The following is a 20,506-nucleotide window of genomic DNA, read 5'->3' as shown; positions in this document are numbered from 1 at the left end:
GAATTTGTTAAGCAGAGTGATCGGGCTCAACAGAAGAAGGGCGCTTAGGATCTTGGGAAGGTCGAAGGCGGTGACTTTTCCGCCTTCCGTTGATTCAATGCCGGCGGCGCGCGGCCTAATCGAATCTTCACATGCGATCATGCATAAATAAACCACACTATCGTACCAGCCGAATTTTCGGAGGGATCATAAGCTCCCTCCCTCGACCCTGCCCCCTATCGAGAGAAAGTCGTTTTCAGAAAAACAAAGTGCGCAAACAAATTACTTTAAAACTTAACTCTATTTTTTACAGAATGAAGGTTGCCTCGAAAGATAATTCATATTTCCAATCTGTCTTTTTCTAATATTATAGCGCTCAGATTGATGAAATATGGAAGTCTGTTGCGGCAGCTGTGGTCAGCGGAAGCCTTGGCCATGCTGCCAAAGTCAGCCCACGTGACCGCGAGGAGGACACACATGTCATTTGCGTTTACACAGAAGATTTCACGAACGAAGAGCAAGTACGAGCTATTGAGAAAGGTCTGAGAAAAGTAGGAGTTACTTCTGTTATGAGTTACAAGCCAGATGTGCACACAACGCTGGGAATTTACCGCAACAATCCCTGGGGACTGAAACCTACAATCTATACCAGTCGCCCATAAAATAAAGTAGTTATTTTTGTACCTTGGAGCGCCAATATGGATTCTGATCTCAAGCTGGCTTACTACAGTTTTCATGGATTGTAACAGCCCAACTTCTAACTCTTTTGAAAAACATTCCAAGATGTTTTACCTTTCACTATTTACTGTTTGCTTAAGTCTTTTACCATTCTATGTGAAACTTGAACAATTAAACGTCAACAAATGGCCAAAATGAGCGACAGAGTACCTAAAGGAGAGACTTGGCACTAGTAGGTTAAATCACATTTCCGTATGACCCCACCTCAAAATTTCAGGAATAAGAAATTGGCTCTGATTTAACATTCATGCAAAGTAAAATAAAAATCTGTGAGAGATTTTTTGCAAACTAAGAAAAACGCCTACCAAATCTTTTTTATATGGGATTCCTGCCCCGGGTCAGGCACTCATGCAATTTTCCAGATCTCTACCAATTTAATCTACTTACACAATTACACACAGCAATTTTAACCAGTTTTAACTTGTGTGCGCAGTAGCTTGATACAGCTTTGATATGCCATTTTCTGCGTTTCGCCGCTACTCATGCAATTTCTATTCTAATCACAACAATATGATTTTTATTATTATTTTTCTCCTCCGACAGCAAAAGCACTAAAAACTGAACTGCGGTTTACTATTCTTGGGCTAAAACCCAAAATAAGGTTGCACTGTAATACATTGATAGACAGAAAGTATCAAAGCAGCAGCTTGTAAACTTTATGTACCCAATATTTGGGTACGGGGTGAAAAAAGGGCAAAACTGCAGCCATACAAACAAAAGGAATGATAAAGCCGAGTGTGGGTTTTAAGCGCCGCACCTACACGTTCTCTGTCAGGTCTTCCTCCCCAAATTACCGCGGCCCGCCGATATTTTTTATTTGTTTGCATGTTGTTTGTTTTCTCGCTCTATATCCTATATATTGAAACATAATTACACGAGCGTGCGCTGGATATGAAATGGTAGATAGCGTTACATGTTTCATAATGACTTATATATCCGCTAAGGGAACATAATAACAGCAGGGCTGTCATTAAGTTTTAATTCACCTGTAACCTTAATCGTCACGCCCGTAGCAAACTTCTTACTTTACAGGTGAATTGTCTCAACTACAGGCCAGTTCACCCGTAACTACTCAAACTCATCAATAATTCATCATGGTTAAACAAAGGAAGTCACGACCGTGACAGTGTTTAGATATCTGATCTTAATTAGCATAGCTTTTTACGATTTTATTTCTCCGCTTTCTCCTTAGCTTTGGTTTCGATTGAGAAGATATATCAAACACTCAAGACAGTGTTTGACCACATTTCCAAACACCTCGAAGTTCGTCAAAACTACTCCGCTACGCGTCGTATTTTCAACTCTCTTTTCGGTGTTTGGAAATGTGGTCAAACACTGTCTTTCGCGTTTGATATATTACATCAAGGGTCCATCAAAAATAGTCAGCCGTACTTCCAGGTGTTACGGGTTACGGCCCTTATTGACAGCCCTAAACAGGTTAACTCATGGTCTACAAACTATTAACACCTTGTGATGGAGCACAACTGGAACATCAAATGTTTCATGTTCCTTTATGACACTTAAATCCTCACAATAGGACCTATAAAAGCAGCCCCAACACTTTATCTTGTGTTTCAGATGGTAGATATGAAAGTGTTCTCCAGAAAATCTTGTGATCCCATCCTATGACATACCGCAGCTTAGGTCGCGTAGAGGTCACTGCATGAGCCAGGGCATTGACAACCTTGTATATATTTGGTGACTTCAGCCTTGGGAAATTTGTTTCACAAGATAACTTAACTGAAATGGTGAAGGAAAAGACAATTAATTACACACAGATTGATTTTATCCATGAAGTGGCTGTGACGAGTTGTTATTTCTGAGGAAAAATCCAAAACCGAGAAATAACCAATCAGAGTCGTCACACGGATCTTTGTGAAGTGACATCATCAGTATGGAATTTTTTCGGGTCAAATCTGAGACGTCACTCCAACCTCCTTCCCAGGGAACGAGGGATCCGGGATTCCAGGATCTAGATTGGTGTTGTGGCTGCGAACGGCGACAAACCACGGACAAATTCACTTTAACCAGAACTTTTAATTCACGATAGGCCACGAGAACAACTCACGGTGATGCCACGATATTACAACGGTAGAATTCTCAGAAAAACACTGACAACTTGAACTAAATCTGACCTAAAAACCGAGGTAAACTTGACATAACTGAGGTTTTAACTCGGTGGCCTCGTGGTCACCGTTCGAAGAGGCCACCTCCACGCATGCGCGAACCTAAATATGTCTTCACAGGGAACCCAGCAATAGCAGATGTCGCTCGAGAGGTGGAAAGCGACGTCTCTCCCAGGGGAAGGGAATCCCACATAAAAAGGATGGGGGTGCTCGTCACAAATATTGAAAAGAACTCCTAAAAGGTACCAAGATCCTCTTTTGTGGACGTGGGTTAAAATTGTTTTCACCTCTAAGAGGTACCAACGTAATCTTTCCGAGGAAATAAATGAATAGAACGCACCTCAAAGCACACAGATTTCAAAATTTTCCAGGCCCAGCTTCCATCCCCACCCCTCCCCTGCAGACGGGGTAGCCCATTGTGGCACTCTTTTGATTTCCTGCACGCACATTGCCGCCTTTAACGTGACCCAATTGTGCTCCGCCTACTTTACGATTTCCTCCTGCCACTTTATTTCAAATTGAAAACCCTGTCTCCTATCATAATTTTTTCTGCTCACTGCCCAAAAGGGGACCGCAAAAGCTCCCCTTCTGGACCTTTTTGAGGCTTAACGCCCTAGCTAAAAGGTACTCAAACTGCTTTTTTTAATTCCTAAAAGGTATGACAAGCACTTCCGTCCTTTTTGTCTGGGGGTCCCCCCCCCCCCCCCCACGGTGTCTCTTTCCTATGCAAAGAGAATCCAAAAAAGACCATCTAGAAATAAAGATCAAATATATTTTGTTACCTTTTTCAAAATACTCTATCCCGTAACTTTCTTTGGTGTCGGCGTCGAGGTTTTCCCACAATGTTTCTATACGTTGGACAGTCGTTTTAGTATCTGTTATGTTCGTTTTAAAAAACCCAGGCTCGATTATGTGAACTGTGACTCCAAAATGCCGCATTTCACGGCGCAAAGTATCCGAAAATGCTTGTACACTAAACTTGGAGATGCAGTAAGCTGCCGCTCCCCGGATGGCAACTCGTCCCAGGCAACTAGCAATGTTGACAACACGTCCCTTGGTTCTTTTGAGCAGCGGCAGGAATGCTCTGGTGACAGATACCATCCCCCAAACGTTAACATCAACAACTCTTTTCATTTCTTCCACAGTCTGCCATTCAATCATTCCGGGATATGAAATTCCCGCGTTGTTTACCACTGCCCACAAACCTGCAAATACATCATGCGACATTATCGTTTGAGTTAGAGCAGTTAATTTAATTATCAAGACGGGCAGCCTCATTCACTCTCATGTATGCCTGGTTTATTTAAATGGTCAATCTAACCGTCATAGTTATTTCACGTAGTTAAGCCTGATGTAACAGTCGAAACGTAACAATATTGTAGATTTTTTTGTTTTGCTTTCTTTTTTCGGAATCACGGTAGTTCCATGAGCGACAATGCGCCCAACAATCGACCGGTAGGTCTTTTACTTTTGCTGCACGGCTCCATCTGAAAAAAAAAATGGTTGTCACGTGACTGTCCGTACGTGAATACCTTGAAAAATAAGAGAGTAGCACCGTTACCATAGCTAGCTTACATCTTCGATTTTGGGCATCCATGTTATGGGTAATTGACAGCTGTCAAAACAAGCTATCCGCTGACCAGTATCACGTGACCATCTCGCGGGCTCAGGGTTTCTTGAAGTTTTCCTCTGACCAGGTACTGGTTTTTTCCATTGGATCGCAGGCTTCAAGTCGGGTTATTACTCTAGACGAGAAGGAAGGAGTACTTGCAGAGCCAAAACTTTGGCACTAATTAACCCCTGGCGTGTTGTTTCTTAGCTTTTTTTCCCGACATTTTCCTTTTACAATCGTCTCTTGGAAAATCCCTGCTATATTGCGTATGTAATTTCTACAAATTATCTTCGTTATGCTTATTGGGTATAGTTTGGTAAAATTAAACTGGAAAAAATAGCAAAACCACACGCTGAACAATAACATGCTCAAAGTTTATCATTTTTTTAGTTTCTGATCCAAGAAAAAAATATGGCTAGTTATTGCAATCAGGAGCTCCGCTTTTTAGGTTTGGCTAAATCTATATTACCGGTAACAATGTTGACAATGTTTGTATGCATATATATGTATGACTGATTTATGAAAAACGTGTTAAAGACTTAGCATCAAAATCAAGATATGCACTTTGATTTCACAACTCCAAAAGGCCTTAAAATCACTCCAGGAGATGAAAACAAAAAAAAAATAGAGAGAGAGGAGAGCAAGAAATGCAGGATATTAGAGAGTGGAGGATAAAAAAGACTGACATTCCTTTTCATTTTTATATTGTCTACTTTCGAAAAAACGCTTGATTTCTTTAACACTGTTTTCATAAATCCAGACTTATATGTATACACATTTTATCGCGAACCACATTCTGTTATCTTTTTGTTGAAGAAAATACAACTTGAAAACTAAATGTTGGCATTTCCATTTGGATTTATTTCTACGTGGATAGCCATTCAAAGTCGATGGCATTAGTACATCGACCAAAGCATCCCGCGTGAAAGCCTTTAGGCTTCTTACTGAGTTTCAAAAGGGGTGTCTTGAAAACAAAAACCCCCGTAAGACCCCAAAACTTGAAAACAAATACCTCCCATTTTTTACATATTTTTTGGGGGCTACTCCTCTCCCCAGTTCCCCAGGAAAATCGACCCCCCCCCCCCCCCTCACCCAGAAAAATCACCTTTTCCTGGGTGAGGGGAAGGGGAAGCCATTCTTGTAATTTTTCATGTGTACAATAATCGGAACAGTTTAAATTAAAAGTTTAAATCTTCTGTTTGTACTCTCTCTTCCTTTTGTCACTTCCCCCAAAAATGTCTTTTCTGAGGGGTAGGGGTGGGGTTTTAAAATATGTACCACCCTCCGCTCTTAATCTCCAGTGGAGAGCAGGAGGTTGACAAAGTGACAACTGTACTATACTCCCCCTCGCCCCAGTACTCTCTCCTTTTTCTTTCCACCCGACCTAAAGAACGTGGGAGGAGAGGGAATTTGAAAATACCAGTAGATCATCTTGGATTTTAACTGTTACAGCGCGTTCAAACTTTACTGAAACAGTAAAATACTCTGCTTTTCAAGGCACAATTTGTTAAAAAGCTCATTTGAATCGACTCGTAACCCTTACGAGTCGATTCAACTTGCACCTTTACACAGACATTGTGAAGCTGTGAGACTTTGCGAGGGGGAGTATACATAGCCTGGCGTAAAACATTTTGAAACCGGTGCCTGTGCTGTGCGTCACCATACACGAGCAAAAGTATACAGGAAAGCAGATCCTGCCTGGGCTCTTTGGCAGACTAAATCATAAATCGCTTCCCGAGGAATTATGTCACAATACACGTCTGTTAAACTTTTTTTAATACCACGACACCCGGCATCGATCTCGCCTGTACTTCATAACTTTTGGTTATTACTTAAGTTTGAAGATGAGTCAAATGGATCTTTGCGCGTTTTTTAATCCATAAATGTTTTCAGAAAATCGGGAAATTAAGTTCCCACAAAAATAAGTAACATTAAGGTAACTGAATCACACTCAACTGCACACAAACCCACAAGGTTATACATTTTCGTGAAATTTCATGCATGGTTTTGTCAACTCGTGAAAAAAGTTCAACACTAGACAAGGGTAAATTATCTTGCTTGCATGCTCATGGCTTAGCTTTTCCAATCAGTGCCGTTGACAAAGAAAAAAAAAAATGTAAAAAAAATGTAAAAAAAATAGGGGGTCTTTGTTTTCAAGTTTTGGGCTGGGGTCTCAGGGGTCTTAGTCTTTGTTTTCAAGACGCCCTTTCAAAAGGTCGAGTGCAAATATGCGAAATGTATTCCTATTGTTCTGCTAGATGATCTGTTCCTTAAACTCAGAGAATTAATCAAATACAAGTTTTACTTTTTCCGTTTTTTGTTGTATCCGTCCAGTTCTTGTATTTTGTTTTGCGGTTTACTGTGCTATGCCTCTTTTACTCTGTTTACTGCATTTTTCCTCTAAGCGCAGTAATGCTTCAAGAAACAAGAATTCATTATTGTCGGCTTATTAGTCCGACAGCTTATTAACACCGATGCATAGTTCTAAGCGCAAGCAAAGCTGTTACAAACAAAAAAGAGTAATGTGTATTCGCTCATTCGAACACAAAATTACCTACTCTCGTTCAAGGATACCAAAAACGTTCAGTATACGTAATGCCTACCGCAATCTGACTCTCTAAGGAACAGACTTACTTGCTTCAAAACAACACCGTTAAAACAACAACAATAAAAACAGCTTCAAATCCTGTATTCGCAGCAACAATAATTCACCAAGTTATCTACACCTCGTTTCACAATCAAAGAAATACAGTACAGACATTATTGGTATTTCGTTTCAAAGCCACAAGGTGCAAAGCTTACACGCTTATACAAGGCTACTAAACACTATGCGCTACAATATCCCTAAAGGTTATCTGTAGTTCACTACATAAGTTATTGGCGACTTCATTTCGTTTCAGATCACCGGAAGGCGGCGAAGGTTAAATAGATTTACGCCAAAACAAACTAAGAGCAACAGGGGTAGCACATTTAAAAACAAAATCAATTATTTTATTATTCGCACGAGAGATCCGCAAATCAAATCTCCAAATTTTCAAATGATAACGCCATGTACTGATCTGTCCATTGGCATTCAGAAGTAAAAATCACTTGCTTAAATTGTCTACACCGACGTCACAACCTAAATCGACTCATTTACTTTGTTTATTTTTTTTAAGAATGTGCTTTATAAGAATATCGAGGCTGAAATTTGCGAAATTTTAAGAATATTTTTAGAATAAACCCGAGGCTGAGATTTTGAAAAGAATATATTTAGCGTGTAAAAAATTGGTAAATACATGCACAATACAATTATACGTTTTTAACTAAACCGTATAAAATTCTTCCTTTCGCTAAACGGCAAAACTAGCCAAAAAGCAACAAAAACAGCACTAGCTGTATGTTCGATGCTAAAAACATTTCTGCAAGAAGTTATGTGCGTGATAATGCCTGCAGGCTGGCTCCAAAATTACTTCAGCATCATCCAGACACCAAATACATTCGAAAACAATTTTGTCATAGGGTATAACCTAAGGATATTCACAACAATATTTTCAGCCTAAAATCGGCAGAAAAATAAGAATATTCAGCCTCGGCCGTAAAAACAATATTTCTATGAAAAATAAAGAGTGCACTACAGTACCTTGGGAAGGCAGGCCTGATTTCACGACTTCTAAGGCTTTCTGAACATCACCGTCCTTAGTAACATCGAGTTTGAATGTCCTCAGTTCACGTGAACATTCCTTTGTCAGCTTCGCTTCTCCTTCGGAGGTGAGACAGGCGGCAAACACTCGCAAACCCAGAGCATCTAACTTCTTCGCCAGCTCGTAACCGAATCCACTGTCACATCCCGTGATCAGAACGGCTTTCTTCTCCAGATCCGCCACACGAACATCGCAGAACAAATTACAGGTAATGTACAAAGTAAGTACAAGAACAATGAGTAACAGGACGCCTTGAAAGGAAAAAAGAACGCCTAATATATCACCGAACATGACGAATAACGGCCGTCGATTAACTCGAGTGACTCGATGGGTGCACTAGCCTCCCACGCAGATGCTCTTAAGGCTCGTCACGCGTTCCTTCCCCACGAAGAAGGAACGCGTGACGAACCTTAAGAGGCTACGAGTGCACTGACTTCGCCTAAATGTAACCTGAAATGTCACTCACCATTCTGACGGCGAGATGACTGACATTTCAGGCTTGCCCAAATGCAGGTCACGAAATCAGTAAGTGTCAGTTTACCGGGGGGCCTGGGACGAGCCCGGCTTATAATTCGGCGGTGAAAGGTTGTGGGGAAGGGAGGGAGGCGGGGGAAAGATTGGAAATTTTTACGCCGTGCAAATACCGGAATATAAAATGTTTTGATATTGTAGTTAGCCTCTAACCAAAAAGGACCACTTGAACAAGAAAAGCAAATTAAACCTGAATCTTTGTGAACATCAGGATCAGTCAAAGACTTGATAAACAAATCAAATCAAAACGATGCAAAGCTAATCAAACATCTGACATTGTTATAAGGCTGGAGTTTGGTGAAATCTAACGCGCGCTCTTTTGCTTGATTTATGGTCACGTGGCAAAGGCTACTGCATCTAAGGCCCCATTTATATGGTCTCGGTTGCCCGGGACAACCCTTCCCACGAGTTACCCTGGCCGACGTAACATTTCATTTATTTCTTTGCAGAATTCGATAAACCATTTACATGAGGATCGCGAACCCGTCACGGGGAACGAGACTACTCGGGTGGGCGAGTTGTCTCGCCTCAGCAGGAAGGGTAACCCTGGCATGTGGGATGTAACACTTTAGTTCGCCTAACCGGGGCAACTCTCAGCGGGGCGAGTGTCACGTAATGCCCAGGATCTGGATTTAAAGCAGAAATTCGTATCAGAAAAGTAAAACATAGCACAACATAGCACAGCATGGCACAACACAGCACAACATGGCACAACATAGCGCAATATGGCACAACATAGCACAACATGGCACAACATGGCACAACACAGCACAACATGGCACAACATGGCACAACATGGCACAACATAGCACAACATGGCACAACACAGCACAACATGGCACAACATGGCACAATATGGCACAACATAGCACAACACAGCACAACATAGCACGACATAGCACAACATGGCATAACATGGCACAACATGGCACAACATAGCACAACACAGCACAGCATAGCACGACATAGCACAACATGGCACAACATGGCACAACATGGCACAACATAGCACAACATGGCACAACACAGCACAACATGGCACAACATGGCACAATATGGCACAACATAGCACAACACAGCACAACATAGCACGACATAGCACAACATGGCATAACATGGCACAACATGGCACAACATAGCACAACATGGCACAACACAGCACAACATGGCACAACATAGCACAGCATAGCACAACATGGCACAACACAGCACAACATAGCACAACATGGCACAACATAGCACAACATGGCACAACACAGCACAACATGGCACAACATAGCACAACATGGCACAACATGGCACAACATAGCACAGCTTAGCACAGCATACTGAAGAAGGGCTAAGCTCGAAACGTGTATACTGGATTACCAGAGAATATTTGACACTTGCTCATTCGTACTGAATAGCACAATATAGCATAACAGCACAGGGAAATTTCCATATACCTTATGGCCAAACAAAAGAAGTTTTGTAGATTGTTTTTCTTCAGCAGGTTTGATCTGCTGTCTTCTTGGCGAAGCGTCCAGGATAAAGTTTGTCATGACTCGCTTCAAAATTGCTATTTACTGGGACCGAGGGGCTTCTTAACTGCATGGCAACATTATGAGAACTTTAGAGGAATTAGCACGTCAACGCCATAAGCGGACGGACACCTTCGGACTTGGGAGGCGGTGACCTTATTACCCGAAAAAATTACACAATGCCCGAAGGCATATGTTGTACAAACGCATTTATATCGCAGTAAAAACAAAAACATTCACAATTCTCATGTCTAGTGAAGCTATTATCATTTCAAAATTACAGTAGAATCCCGATTTTTCGAACCTTCAAGGGAAACGAAAATTGGTTCGAAATATCGGAGAGTTCGAGAAGTCTGGGGTAAAATTGCAGTGCTCGACTGAGGACAGGGAAACGACTTTTGGTTCGAGTTCGAGAAATGAGGGTTCCAGGAATCGGGATCATTTCCACTGTAGTTATTTTGAAACCTCATTCCAATCGGCTCTTTTCAAAGCCACCATAAAAAACAAAAGTCTTGGTCTTCGTTTGCTTTGATTCTTTTGTCATTGCTTTGTTGATGGAAATAAAATCCATCTCGTGGATTTCCACGATGCACATTTAAACGATATATGGCTTTTTTATTGAACAGATTTCCTGGATCCGGCTTAGATAATTTGATCTTAACTCCGTTTTGACAAGGCAAACGTCATAGAAAGCAGCCTACAAGCCTGGCTTTGACTACCTTTAAAATTGTTTTCTCCCGAGTACTTTTGCCCGAATCATCAGCGTTTCACCTGATAAATTTCAGAAATTTCTGTGACTAGGGGGCTGCAACCCCGCCCCTTCCGACCCGTACGCCTATGGTCAACGCGCAATCTGATTAACTACATAGCGGTGCTTTGAAAATGACATCACTGATTTCCCTTTTTCGTGAAATTTCTGAAATGAAACTATTTGTTTTGCTGTTTGACAGATCGGTCAGTGGGTTATCCTGAGACAATTAGACGGCTCTCTCTTGGTTGCTGTCGGCCGATAGAAACCTCGAGCTTACTCTCCAATAGAAGACAGCTTCATGTGACATGATAAAGGAGGAAGCATCCACAATATGTTATTTTAAAAATATTCAACACGGAAAGAAAGCTCTGTCACTTAGACTGACATGTTGTTTTACAGCAGGTGATAAATTGTCTTGAAGACTTCTGTGCGCACAGAACTTGAAGGTTTGAATTAATTATCTTGGCTAAAGCAAACTACTCACTAATTTTCAAAAGAGAAATCAGGAAATTGTTAAGACGGTTCCGGTTCCGAAATCAGTTCCCGATTTACAAACTGAATAGCAAGGAGAACCACTTTTCAAGTGAACAAAATTTACCGTAATTGACTGAAAATTTCGTAAGAAGCATAAACTGAACTTTTTATTAAAAGAAAACTGTTTACCTACCATTTCAAACACACAGGGACTAACATTGATTAAAATTACTAATAGAAATGATGGGCCGATTTGAAATAGGCAGATTTTATTCTGTACTTTTCCATAAACCTATTTCAAGGTGGTAGACACACGGTCGTTCTATAGTGTTTGATTAGAACTGAGGTAATAATTAATGTTAAGCTAATGAAATATCCTCGAATAATTCATCATTTATTAACAATCACAGCAAACCGGTAATTGAAGCCGCTAACAGTGTAATATAAAAAGCCGTACATCTCGGGCCCCAAATTTTCAGTTTTTACCATAAATTTTAAACCTACATTACAAGGATGTTCTTCAACACAATGCAACTTATTACAAATTATATTTTTGTCAAAGACGCTTGCAGAAAACAACTTTAAAAACAGCGATACATTTGAAGCTTTACCGTTGTCAGGAAAAGAAAACGTATAATATAACTCAGCAATGACTGAACGGAGTGAACTAACTCGATAAACAGCAAATTGCTTCTCTGATTGTCTCCTTTACTGCTTGCTTCACTTCGCTTATCTTCCAGCAGTAAAGAATCGGGTTTAACGATGAGTTCAAGTATATTAAAGATATTGCAAGTCCCAAAAGCAAAAAACTCGACGAAGATGATTTACCATAGTTAAATAAAGCTCTCACTATACCATATGGTAAATAACAAGCAACTAATGTACACTGCACCCACAGTGCACTGGACACTGCCTTTCTATATCGCTCTATGTTCAGTCGATTTATTTGGCCTGGTTGTTCTTGCTGGGCATGGCCCTGTACTTGAATTTGATGATGACGGAGTTTGAGGAAAATCTTTGTGTACGAGGCGATTGAGGTTACTAGACACAATGGTAAAACTATATAGCCATACCATAAAGTTACATGGTAATTTCTAAGGAATGATATTGACGCAGCAACGGACATAATCCAAAAGTTTGCTACAATGAGATATGTTCGCTTTAAAGTTACAACTTGTCTGTATCTCAGTCCTAACAACAGGGCGAGAAGTCTGTCCACACCAACTGCACTCATTGTAAGCAAAGATACTGAACACAAAGTATAGCTTACAATAACAAACGAGGCGTATGCGTAGCGACAAAGATTCAATTGTTCGTTAGCCAGAGACATCGAATAGACAACACTAAGAGGCCCTGTAATAAGACCAACGCAGAGATCAGTTGTGGCCAGACATCTAAACAAGAGTTTGGTCGGCGGATGAAGGGAAGACACCTTGCGAAGGGCAACGAGGATCAGAATGTTGCCAAGAACTGCAGTGATGGACAAGAAAACGTTGAACGCTGAAAGATATGCCAACTCTTCACGTATTCCTCTAGCCCAGGTGAATGAACATAGAATTTGTTTTCCTCCACCAGTAAAATTCATTATTCTACAACGCGGGAATCTGATGACTCGTCAGAAAGCAACAGAGATCAAATAAGCTTCAGCTTCGTGCGCTGGATTTAAATTATTATTAATGACGCAAAATTAAATTAACATCTGCTTGCAGCTGTCCTATATTTATTGCTTTAATATAGATTACGTCCTTTTTTGATACACTCTGGCATCTCTCAAATTATTCAGAATGGGCAAATGCATAATTTAAGAAAAATCGGGCGATGCACGCCGGATGTTATGCGCCTTGCTTATTTGGAAAGGTTTAAATCATTAAAAACTGCACCAACGTAGAATAACTGCAGGTTATTTCTTGCACTATGATTAATAAGCTCGGTTCCCGGGGCAGGGGACTCCCTTATATGGCCTATATAGGCATGTACAGCCCCAAAGGGTAGGGTTTTTCAGCCGTTTTGGTTATAAATAGGGTATCGATTTTGGCCATTTTGGTCTTAAATGAGGTATTATTTTAGCACTCTAGTCTTGAATTGGGTATGTTTCTTTGAAGAAGCTACTTTTTCATCATTATCAATAAGAACGTTAACAAAAGCCCCTTATAATTTATGTTTAGGGCAACTGTGTCAGCCGCAAGTCCCGCAACGGTCATAAATAGGGTATCGAGGTTTTGGCCAGGTCATAAATCGGGTAGCAAAAATCGCAGATTTTGGTCATATACAGAGTAAGGGTTTTGGGAAATGGGGCGCACAACCCCACCCGACTTTTCTGGGGGGCTCGTCTCAACCAAAAATTCTCCAGTTGAGTATTATAACAAATATTAAATGTAGAAAGGACATCACCTCGGAAAAAATCCTAGTTCAAGATGGGATTTAAACCCACGTGGGTTCAAATCCCGTCTGGAACTCGGGTTTTGTCCGAGTTGATGTCATTTCAACATTTAAAATGAACCAAAAATTATCAGAATTTATTGGCTTTAGGTTGCCCAGTTAAGGTAATTCCTCTGAAATAAAAGTGACGATAGATTTTTGTTCAAACTTTGTCCACTGAATATTTGTCATATGGTAACTTCAATTTTGAAATAAAAAAGGGGGTGCCCATGCTCATTAAGGAGCAGTGAGGCATTGAAAATGCCCCATTTTGCCATTATTTAATGCTTATTATAAGAACGCATTCTCAGTAATTGTAAAATCTTTGTGAGCCCAGACTCATAAGAACACGCATTAAACTACAGTCAATACATTGTGTCGGACACAAATAAACATTTTAAGTTTGATTCAGACAGAAAGCTAAATCCTTGATTACTTGAAATTTGAACCAAATTTCTTGACGTGGTTACCAAACTGCAAAATAGAAAAGACCACAGTGTATCTACTATTTTTCTTATTTATTCAATTTTCAGCAATAGAAATTAGATCAGTCTTTTCTCACGTAAAGCTTATGATTAGTTGATTACAATGATTGGAAAAAAATTGGGGTGCCCGTGCTTGTTGGTGAGCTAGAGCCATTTTTCAACTGACAGAGCTCAATATCAAGGCAAATCTGTCATGTTTTCAATACGCGGGTGCACGAGTGACGCCATAAATTATGCGCAGTAAGGATACGCGATGCAAATGTGAGAAATGACCTTAAGCTTGATCGAGACTTGCTGATAACTGACGTTGTGAATGAATATGATGTGCCTCAGCATCATGCCGAGGTTTAAAATTCAGGATAAAGTCAAACTTCACTTTACTAGCTGACAACTCCATAAAACACGGACAACTCTATTTTACAGACAGTTCAAACCACTATTCATATATGATCTCTACTATTACAGAACACGTTCTAAAAACAAACGAGATGTTCTAAAATACAATTTCTTGCAAGAATTTGGCTATTCGGCGTTAATTTTGCCATAAAGAAATTACTAATCTGGCACAAAATGACGCTTTGCCGTGGACCATTATTTTGACAGACTGGCAAAAAGTTTGCGCGCTTTTGCCTTAACGGCATAAATATTGCCAAACGAAGACGAAATGTCAGCTGGTAAAAATGTAGCCAAACCCTAAGCAATTTGACAGAAGCGATGCTATAAGAAAAATTATGGCACAAATTTACTAAAACACTAATACATTTAGCCAAACCTGTTGGTAGAAATCAAAAGTGGCAAGAACTCATTATTATTATTGCTGATTATTTGCCAAAAAATGTCTGGTACGTGAATACCGAAAATGTCGATATATTTGCAAAGTTAGGAAAGAATACATAGGGTACAAAGATTTGATGGTTTCTTACGAAACTTAGCCAAAAATTTTCTTGATTATCAAAGCCCCAGAGCGTGTAAGGCTTTTTTGCTGTTTCAAGTAATATATCAGTTCGAAAGACCGTGTTTGACCACATTTGCAAACACCAAGAAGAGAGTTGAAACGCGTAGCGGAGTATTTTTGACGAACTTCGAGGTCTGCGAATCCACTCGGCTATCGCCTCGTGGATCCACATCTACCTTGACATTGTTATGACGAAATTCATAATCAATAACAGGACTGACTTACTTGACTTAAACACTTTCACCCCTTGGGGGTCATAGGTCCCTAAGGAAGTCTCTCCACCCCTCTTTGTCTTGTGACGGTTTTTTTAGCTGTTGCCAGTTCAAGTGAAGCCTGCCCTCTCTCATCTCCCTCTGCACTCATTGACCGTCGCCAGCTGTTCCTTGGCCTCCCTCTCTTCCGCTTCCCCTGTGGGTTCCATCTCAAGGCCTACTTGATAGTGTTGGTATTTGGATTGCGCAAAGTGTGACCCAGCCATCCCCAGCGTCTTCTCTTGATCTTCAATCCCATTTTCTCTTGTCCTGTTGTTTACCATAGGTCTTCGTTTGCGATGGTATCTGGCCAATAAACTCTTGGAATTGTTCGGAGACACTTATTTTCGAAAGTCTGGGTCTTTCTTTGGTTGTTCTCCAGGTTTCAGAACCACATAAGAGTATTGATTTGACACTTGTGTTGAAGATACGAAGCTTAGTCTTTCTGCCTAACAGTTTAGACCTCCATACTGGACTTAGACAGAAGAAAGCTGTCCTTGCCTTTCCTAGTCTTCCTGGACAACAGGACAGACGCATGAAAAACTGACGTCAATTTGTTAAATCGCAGGCAATTCCCAGGTGAACTTACCTATATCAACTAAAAGTTTATCATTTTTACCTAAATTAATTTTGACTTTGTTTTGTAGATTGTTTCCCTCAAGCAGGTTTGAGTTGTCGTCTTGGCCAGGCGAAAAATAAGGACCGCGTGTTTGCCTTCCAGGATGAAGTTTGAGACAATCGATGAACGCTTTAGGCTCGATTTCCGCCGCTCTCTCGTGAACAGCGGTTGGTAATCGAGCGTTTAATCTCTTCCGAGTTGCTATTCACCAGAAGGGGCTTCTAAGCTGCGCTATCAGCAATATAGGGACGTTACAGAAAAAATAATATCAGCACAACCCACTGACCGACTCTCAGGGAAACGCGCAATCTGATTGGCTACACATGAGCGCTTTAAAAATGGCATCAACTTCCCTTTTTCTTGAAATTTCTGAAATGAAAATATAGTGGAAACCCGCCTTGGGGTCACATTTTTTTATCCCAGCGAAACACCCATACAACACAGCTACTTACACTAATTACAATACCACTATTTACGCTACACTACACTACTTACAATATAAAACATTACATGTTGTTGGGACTATTACACTGAATTAATATTTTCTCTTTTTTCATTTAAGTTATGCCGGCAGTTATAATTACTCTCCGTCGAAGTTATTTCACATCAGTTATACACGGTAATATGGTATTTTTAAATTTGTCGACAAAAAAAGAGAGTTCTGTCAATTAGACGGACGTGTTGTCTAATACAGCAGGGGATAAATTGACTTGAAAACTTCCTGTGTACTCAGACTTTATGTCCAGAGTCAACTACTAACTAAACACTCACAGGAGAAATTACTTTCCAAAGTACAAACTGAATATATAAGCAAGTAAAAACTAATGATATAATGTCCCGACGTTTCGGCGTCATCATGACGCCATTATCCATGAATGAATATATTAGAGCGAGTTCAAAAGAGGTAAGACCTGTAGATTTACATAAATGCAGTTAAGTTAGACAAGTGGAGCAACTTTTCAAAAGATCAAAAATTTAAACAACGTAATTTACTGATAATCTCGTAAGAATGATAAATTTTTATTTTAAAAATTCCTCTTTTCCTACTGTTTCGAAGACACTGAAAATGGTTATTAAGCGGGCTGTTATTTTCATCGGTGGAAATTTTTTTCGCATCTGCTTAATAAACAATTATTCACCGAAGTGGAGGTGAATAATACTTTGCTATTTATTACCTCCGGGTTAACCAATCAAAACGAGAGAAAAGCCTTATTCAGTTGTGTGGGAGTACTAAAACATGCCAAAACTCAAAAAGGTTTCTGCACGTACAGGGCGTTGTATTATTTAATAGTAATTTCCACTCTATTTCGGTTGCAAATGACGTGTTTGAAATAAACAGTTTTTCCACCTGCCTTTTTTCCTAAAGTGGTTGTTTAACGTTAATAACGCTTAAGCTTTTATACATGCACCGTATAGTATCACAAGTTACGAAAATATAACCCTACAATTTTAGTTGGAGGCAGCGTGGCCGAGGCAGCGTGGCCGAGTGGAGGCGGCGTGGCCGAGTGGTTAGGGCGCCGGACTTGAAATCCGGAGGTCGCGGGTTCAAGTCCCGCTCTGACCACTTAGCTGGAGTTGTTTCTCGGTAGACCCTAATTCAACTCCTCGGTCATGCTTGTAAATAGCCAACTGACCTGCCTCCCGCCGCCGGGTTGGGATTTTCAAGCCTATTACGTTTGGTTGATACATTTCTTTCTCTCATTTAAAGTGGCATGCCTGTGAACCAGCTAGTTGTAGCTAAGCGCATTGACCACTATAAACAACAACATTTGAACATTTGAACATTTTGAACATTTGAACAGTTTGTACTTTAAATTTCTAACCTGCAATGTATTACATAAACTTCCTCCAGTACAAAGCACAAAACTATATTTTGTCAAAGCAGCGTGAAGAAACAACTTTTAATACTGCAATATCAATTTGAAGCGTTACCGTTGTAAGGAAAAATACATGTTTAAACCGGCTCTAATGACTGCTGAACTAACTCGATACACAGCAAAGCGCTTCTCTGATTGTCTCTTTTACTGCTTGCTTCACTTCGCTGATCTTCCAGCAGTAAAGAATCGGGTTTAACGATGAATTCAGGTAAATCAAAGTCGATGCAGCATCCAAAATGAGAGAACTGGATGGAGATGTATTACTCTCATCTACTAAAGCTGGCACTATGGGAAATGGTAGATAACAAGCAACTAATGTACACTGCACCCACAGTGCACTAGACACTGCCTTTCTGTATCGCTCTATGTTCAGTGGAACAGGTTGGCCTGGTTGTTCGTGTTGGACATGGCCCTGTACCTGAGTTTGATGGTGACGGAGTTTAAGGAAAATCTTTGTGTATGAGACGATTGACGTTACAAGACATAAAGGAATAAGTATAAAGCCATACCAAATAGGTATAAGGCGATTTAAAAGGTACAACATCGAAGATACAGTGGACATAATCCAAAAGAGTACTACAATCACAAATGTTCGCTTTAAAGTTACAACTTGTCTGTATGTCAGCCCTAACAAGAGGGCGAGAAGTCTGTCCACGCTTATTGCACTCGCTGTAAGCAAAGATACTGAAGAAAAAATGTAGCCCGCAAGAACACTAGACACAACTGTGTAGTGACAAAGTTTCCATTGTTCATGAGTCAGAGACATCCAATAGACAATACTGAGAGGCTCTGTAATAAGACCAACACAGAGATCAGTTGTGGCCAGACATCTAAACAAGAGTTTGGACGGCGGATGTAGGGAAGACACCTTGCGAAGGGCAACGAGGATCAGAATATTGCCAAGAACTGCAGTAATGGACAGAAAACTGTTGAACACTGAAAGATATGCCAACTCTTTATTTATTCCACTTGCCCAAGCGGACGAACATCGAAGTTGTAGAACTGCTTGAGTTTGCTTTCCGCCGCCAGTAAAATTCATTATTCTGCAACGCGAGGATCTGCAGTTTTAACAACAGATGTTTCTTCAGCATTCACACAGGATCAAATAAGCTTTAGCTTCGAGGCCTGAATTTAAATACCTACTTAGTCACTCCAATGAAGTTTTTCTGCAAATTGTCTCTGAAATTATTCAGAACGGGAAAACTACATATTTAAAGTTAAGAAAAAGCAGATGACGAATGCCGGCTGTTGTGCACGTTACAAATCATTATACCGAATTCCCTAACCTAGAATAACTGAAAGTTATTTCTTGGAAATATGATCAAAAATCTCGGCGAAATTAAACACTATTAGGAATTATCGGTTTTAGGTTTTTCAGTTGATAAGAGACGTGCTGATAACTGACGACGAAACTGAATATTACGTGCCTCGGCTTCAAGTTGAAGCTTAAATTTTAATTCAACCGTCTCTTTATACGGACAACTTCATAATACGGACTTCAGCTTCGTGCTCTGAATTCAAATACCTACTGAATTGTTGGCTTAACATTAGAAGCTAAGTTAGCTTCAAGTAGGCACTTGACTGAAGAGCTCTTCGGAAAATCTTAAGTCGCACTTTAGAAAAGTTGGCTTCACACTGATGACAAAGTATATTACTTCAAGCAAAAGCTTTAAACTTTTTTTTTGCGGTGAAATCGTCATGCATATCACAAATGCGATTGTTCGGCAGCAAAATAGTGAAACCTTCGCAACGGAAGAGAGTTTTTGTCGTTTCCTATTTAAAGTGCTTTTTGAACCTTAGAAGAAATACATATTGGTACTCTGTTGTTAAGGAGTGCATAGCACAAGCAGCATCTTCTGTATTTCTCTAGAATGGCTCAACAGCGCGTATGGCTTAAGCTAACAGAGACATGAGCTAACAGAGACATGTTGTTTGAGGAAAATGCATTTCCTTGAGACTCGTCCAATGTTCAACGGTGAGTTGTTCGAGTGCAAAGAAATTACCTGTATGACCTGATTGAAACTTGAAACAGTAGCCTGTTTGCAATTTGCAGAACTGACGGCATTTGGCGTCGGATGATGTGAAAAGCGATGGTTTAGGCGGCTATCTCTGAAAATGAAATTCAAATTCAGTTTAACCATTTGTATCGACTTTTCTTACCTTTCTATGTATGCTCATCTAAAAGAATGTTCCATGGAGTCCACCAATTTCTAACCATCCATTTTGAATTTTTCGATGGATCTCAGCTGGCAAGTTGTTTATCGGTCCGTTCATCAGAATCGCTGCACATCGCGTACAGTTGACTTCCATTTCATTTTGTCAAGTGTGTTCTCAAGTGTGGTGTAGACCATACTTGGCGGCGCACTTCGGCTGGCTTCCTTGAACTACGAACATTTCCATGGTCACTAAGTAAAGTCCAAGTAAGTACATTTTACCCCTTCACACTCAAAGTAGGTTCCAAGTGCACTTAGATTACACTCACAAGAT

The 20,506-nt window shown here is 40.3% G+C and overlaps 4 protein-coding genes and 1 non-coding gene across 6 annotated transcripts in view; 2 read left to right on the top strand and 3 right to left on the bottom strand.

The window, feature by feature from the left end:
* The window catches only part of LOC110056677 (UPF0696 protein C11orf68 homolog), a 4,019-nt gene extending 3,004 nt beyond the window's left edge, over positions 1–1,015 (top strand). For both annotated transcript variants that reach the window (XM_089291418.1, XM_089291417.1), the window contains exon 3: positions 353–1,015. In XM_089291418.1, coding sequence (XP_089147544.1) covers positions 353–641 — 289 coding nt within the window. In that variant the 3' untranslated portion in view covers positions 642–1,015. The remainder of the gene's footprint in view (positions 1–352) is intronic.
* Positions 1,016–1,121: 106 nt separating this feature from the next.
* Positions 1,122–8,483, bottom strand: LOC110056832 (short-chain dehydrogenase/reductase family 9C member 7-like). The gene is made up of 3 exons (XM_089291416.1): positions 8,078–8,483; positions 3,626–4,048; positions 1,122–2,457 (listed from the first exon to the last, which is right to left on the bottom strand). The coding sequence occupies exons 1-3, from the start codon at positions 8,427–8,429 to the stop codon at positions 2,258–2,260; spliced, it is 975 nt and encodes a 324-aa protein (XP_089147542.1). The 5' UTR covers positions 8,430–8,483; the 3' UTR covers positions 1,122–2,257.
* A 3,521-nt stretch (positions 8,484–12,004) lies between these two features.
* Positions 12,005–13,063, bottom strand: LOC110056847 (adenosine receptor A2a-like). The gene has a single exon (XM_089291848.1). It carries the CDS (start codon positions 12,997–12,999, stop codon positions 12,082–12,084), a length of 918 nt encoding a protein of 305 aa, XP_089147974.1. The 5' UTR covers positions 13,000–13,063; the 3' UTR covers positions 12,005–12,081.
* A 4,570-nt stretch (positions 13,064–17,633) lies between these two features.
* On the top strand, positions 17,634–17,706 carry Trnas-uga (transfer RNA serine (anticodon UGA)). Its single transcript has one exon. It is a non-coding gene; the product is annotated as a tRNA-Ser (tRNA).
* A 323-nt stretch (positions 17,707–18,029) lies between these two features.
* On the bottom strand, positions 18,030–19,058 carry LOC110056587 (melanocyte-stimulating hormone receptor-like). Its single transcript, XM_020763096.2, has one exon. The coding sequence runs from the start codon at positions 19,056–19,058 to the stop codon at positions 18,123–18,125; it is 936 nt and encodes a 311-aa protein (XP_020618755.2). The 3' UTR covers positions 18,030–18,122.
* Positions 19,059–20,506: the final 1,448 nt, after the last annotated feature.

This window comes from Orbicella faveolata, unplaced genomic scaffold (assembly GCF_042242905.1).
Source record: "Orbicella faveolata isolate gen_17 unplaced genomic scaffold, um_ofav_v1 contig_24, whole genome shotgun sequence".
NCBI lineage: Eukaryota > Metazoa > Cnidaria > Anthozoa > Scleractinia > Merulinidae > Orbicella > Orbicella faveolata.
Note: the sequence above shows the minus strand (reverse complement) of the source record. Positions and strands in the feature narration are given on the sequence as shown.

Coding starts and splice junctions, on each gene's coding strand:
- LOC110056832 (XM_089291416.1), bottom strand. CDS start 8,429: ATGTTCGGTGATATATTAGGCGTTCTTTTTTCCTTTCAAGGCGTCCTG. Junction 4,049..8,077: donor ATCAGGCCTGCCTTCCCAAG/GTACTGTAGTGC, acceptor ATGTATTTGCAG/GTTTGTGGGCAGTGGTAAAC. Junction 2,458..3,625: donor GATAGAGTATTTTGAAAAAG/GTAACAAAATAT, acceptor TCACCATTTCAG/TTAAGTTATCTTGTGAAACA.
- LOC110056847 (XM_089291848.1), bottom strand. CDS start 12,999: ATGAATTTTACTGGTGGAGGAAAACAAATTCTATGTTCATTCACCTGG.
- LOC110056587 (XM_020763096.2), bottom strand. CDS start 19,058: ATGAATTTTACTGGCGGCGGAAAGCAAACTCAAGCAGTTCTACAACTT.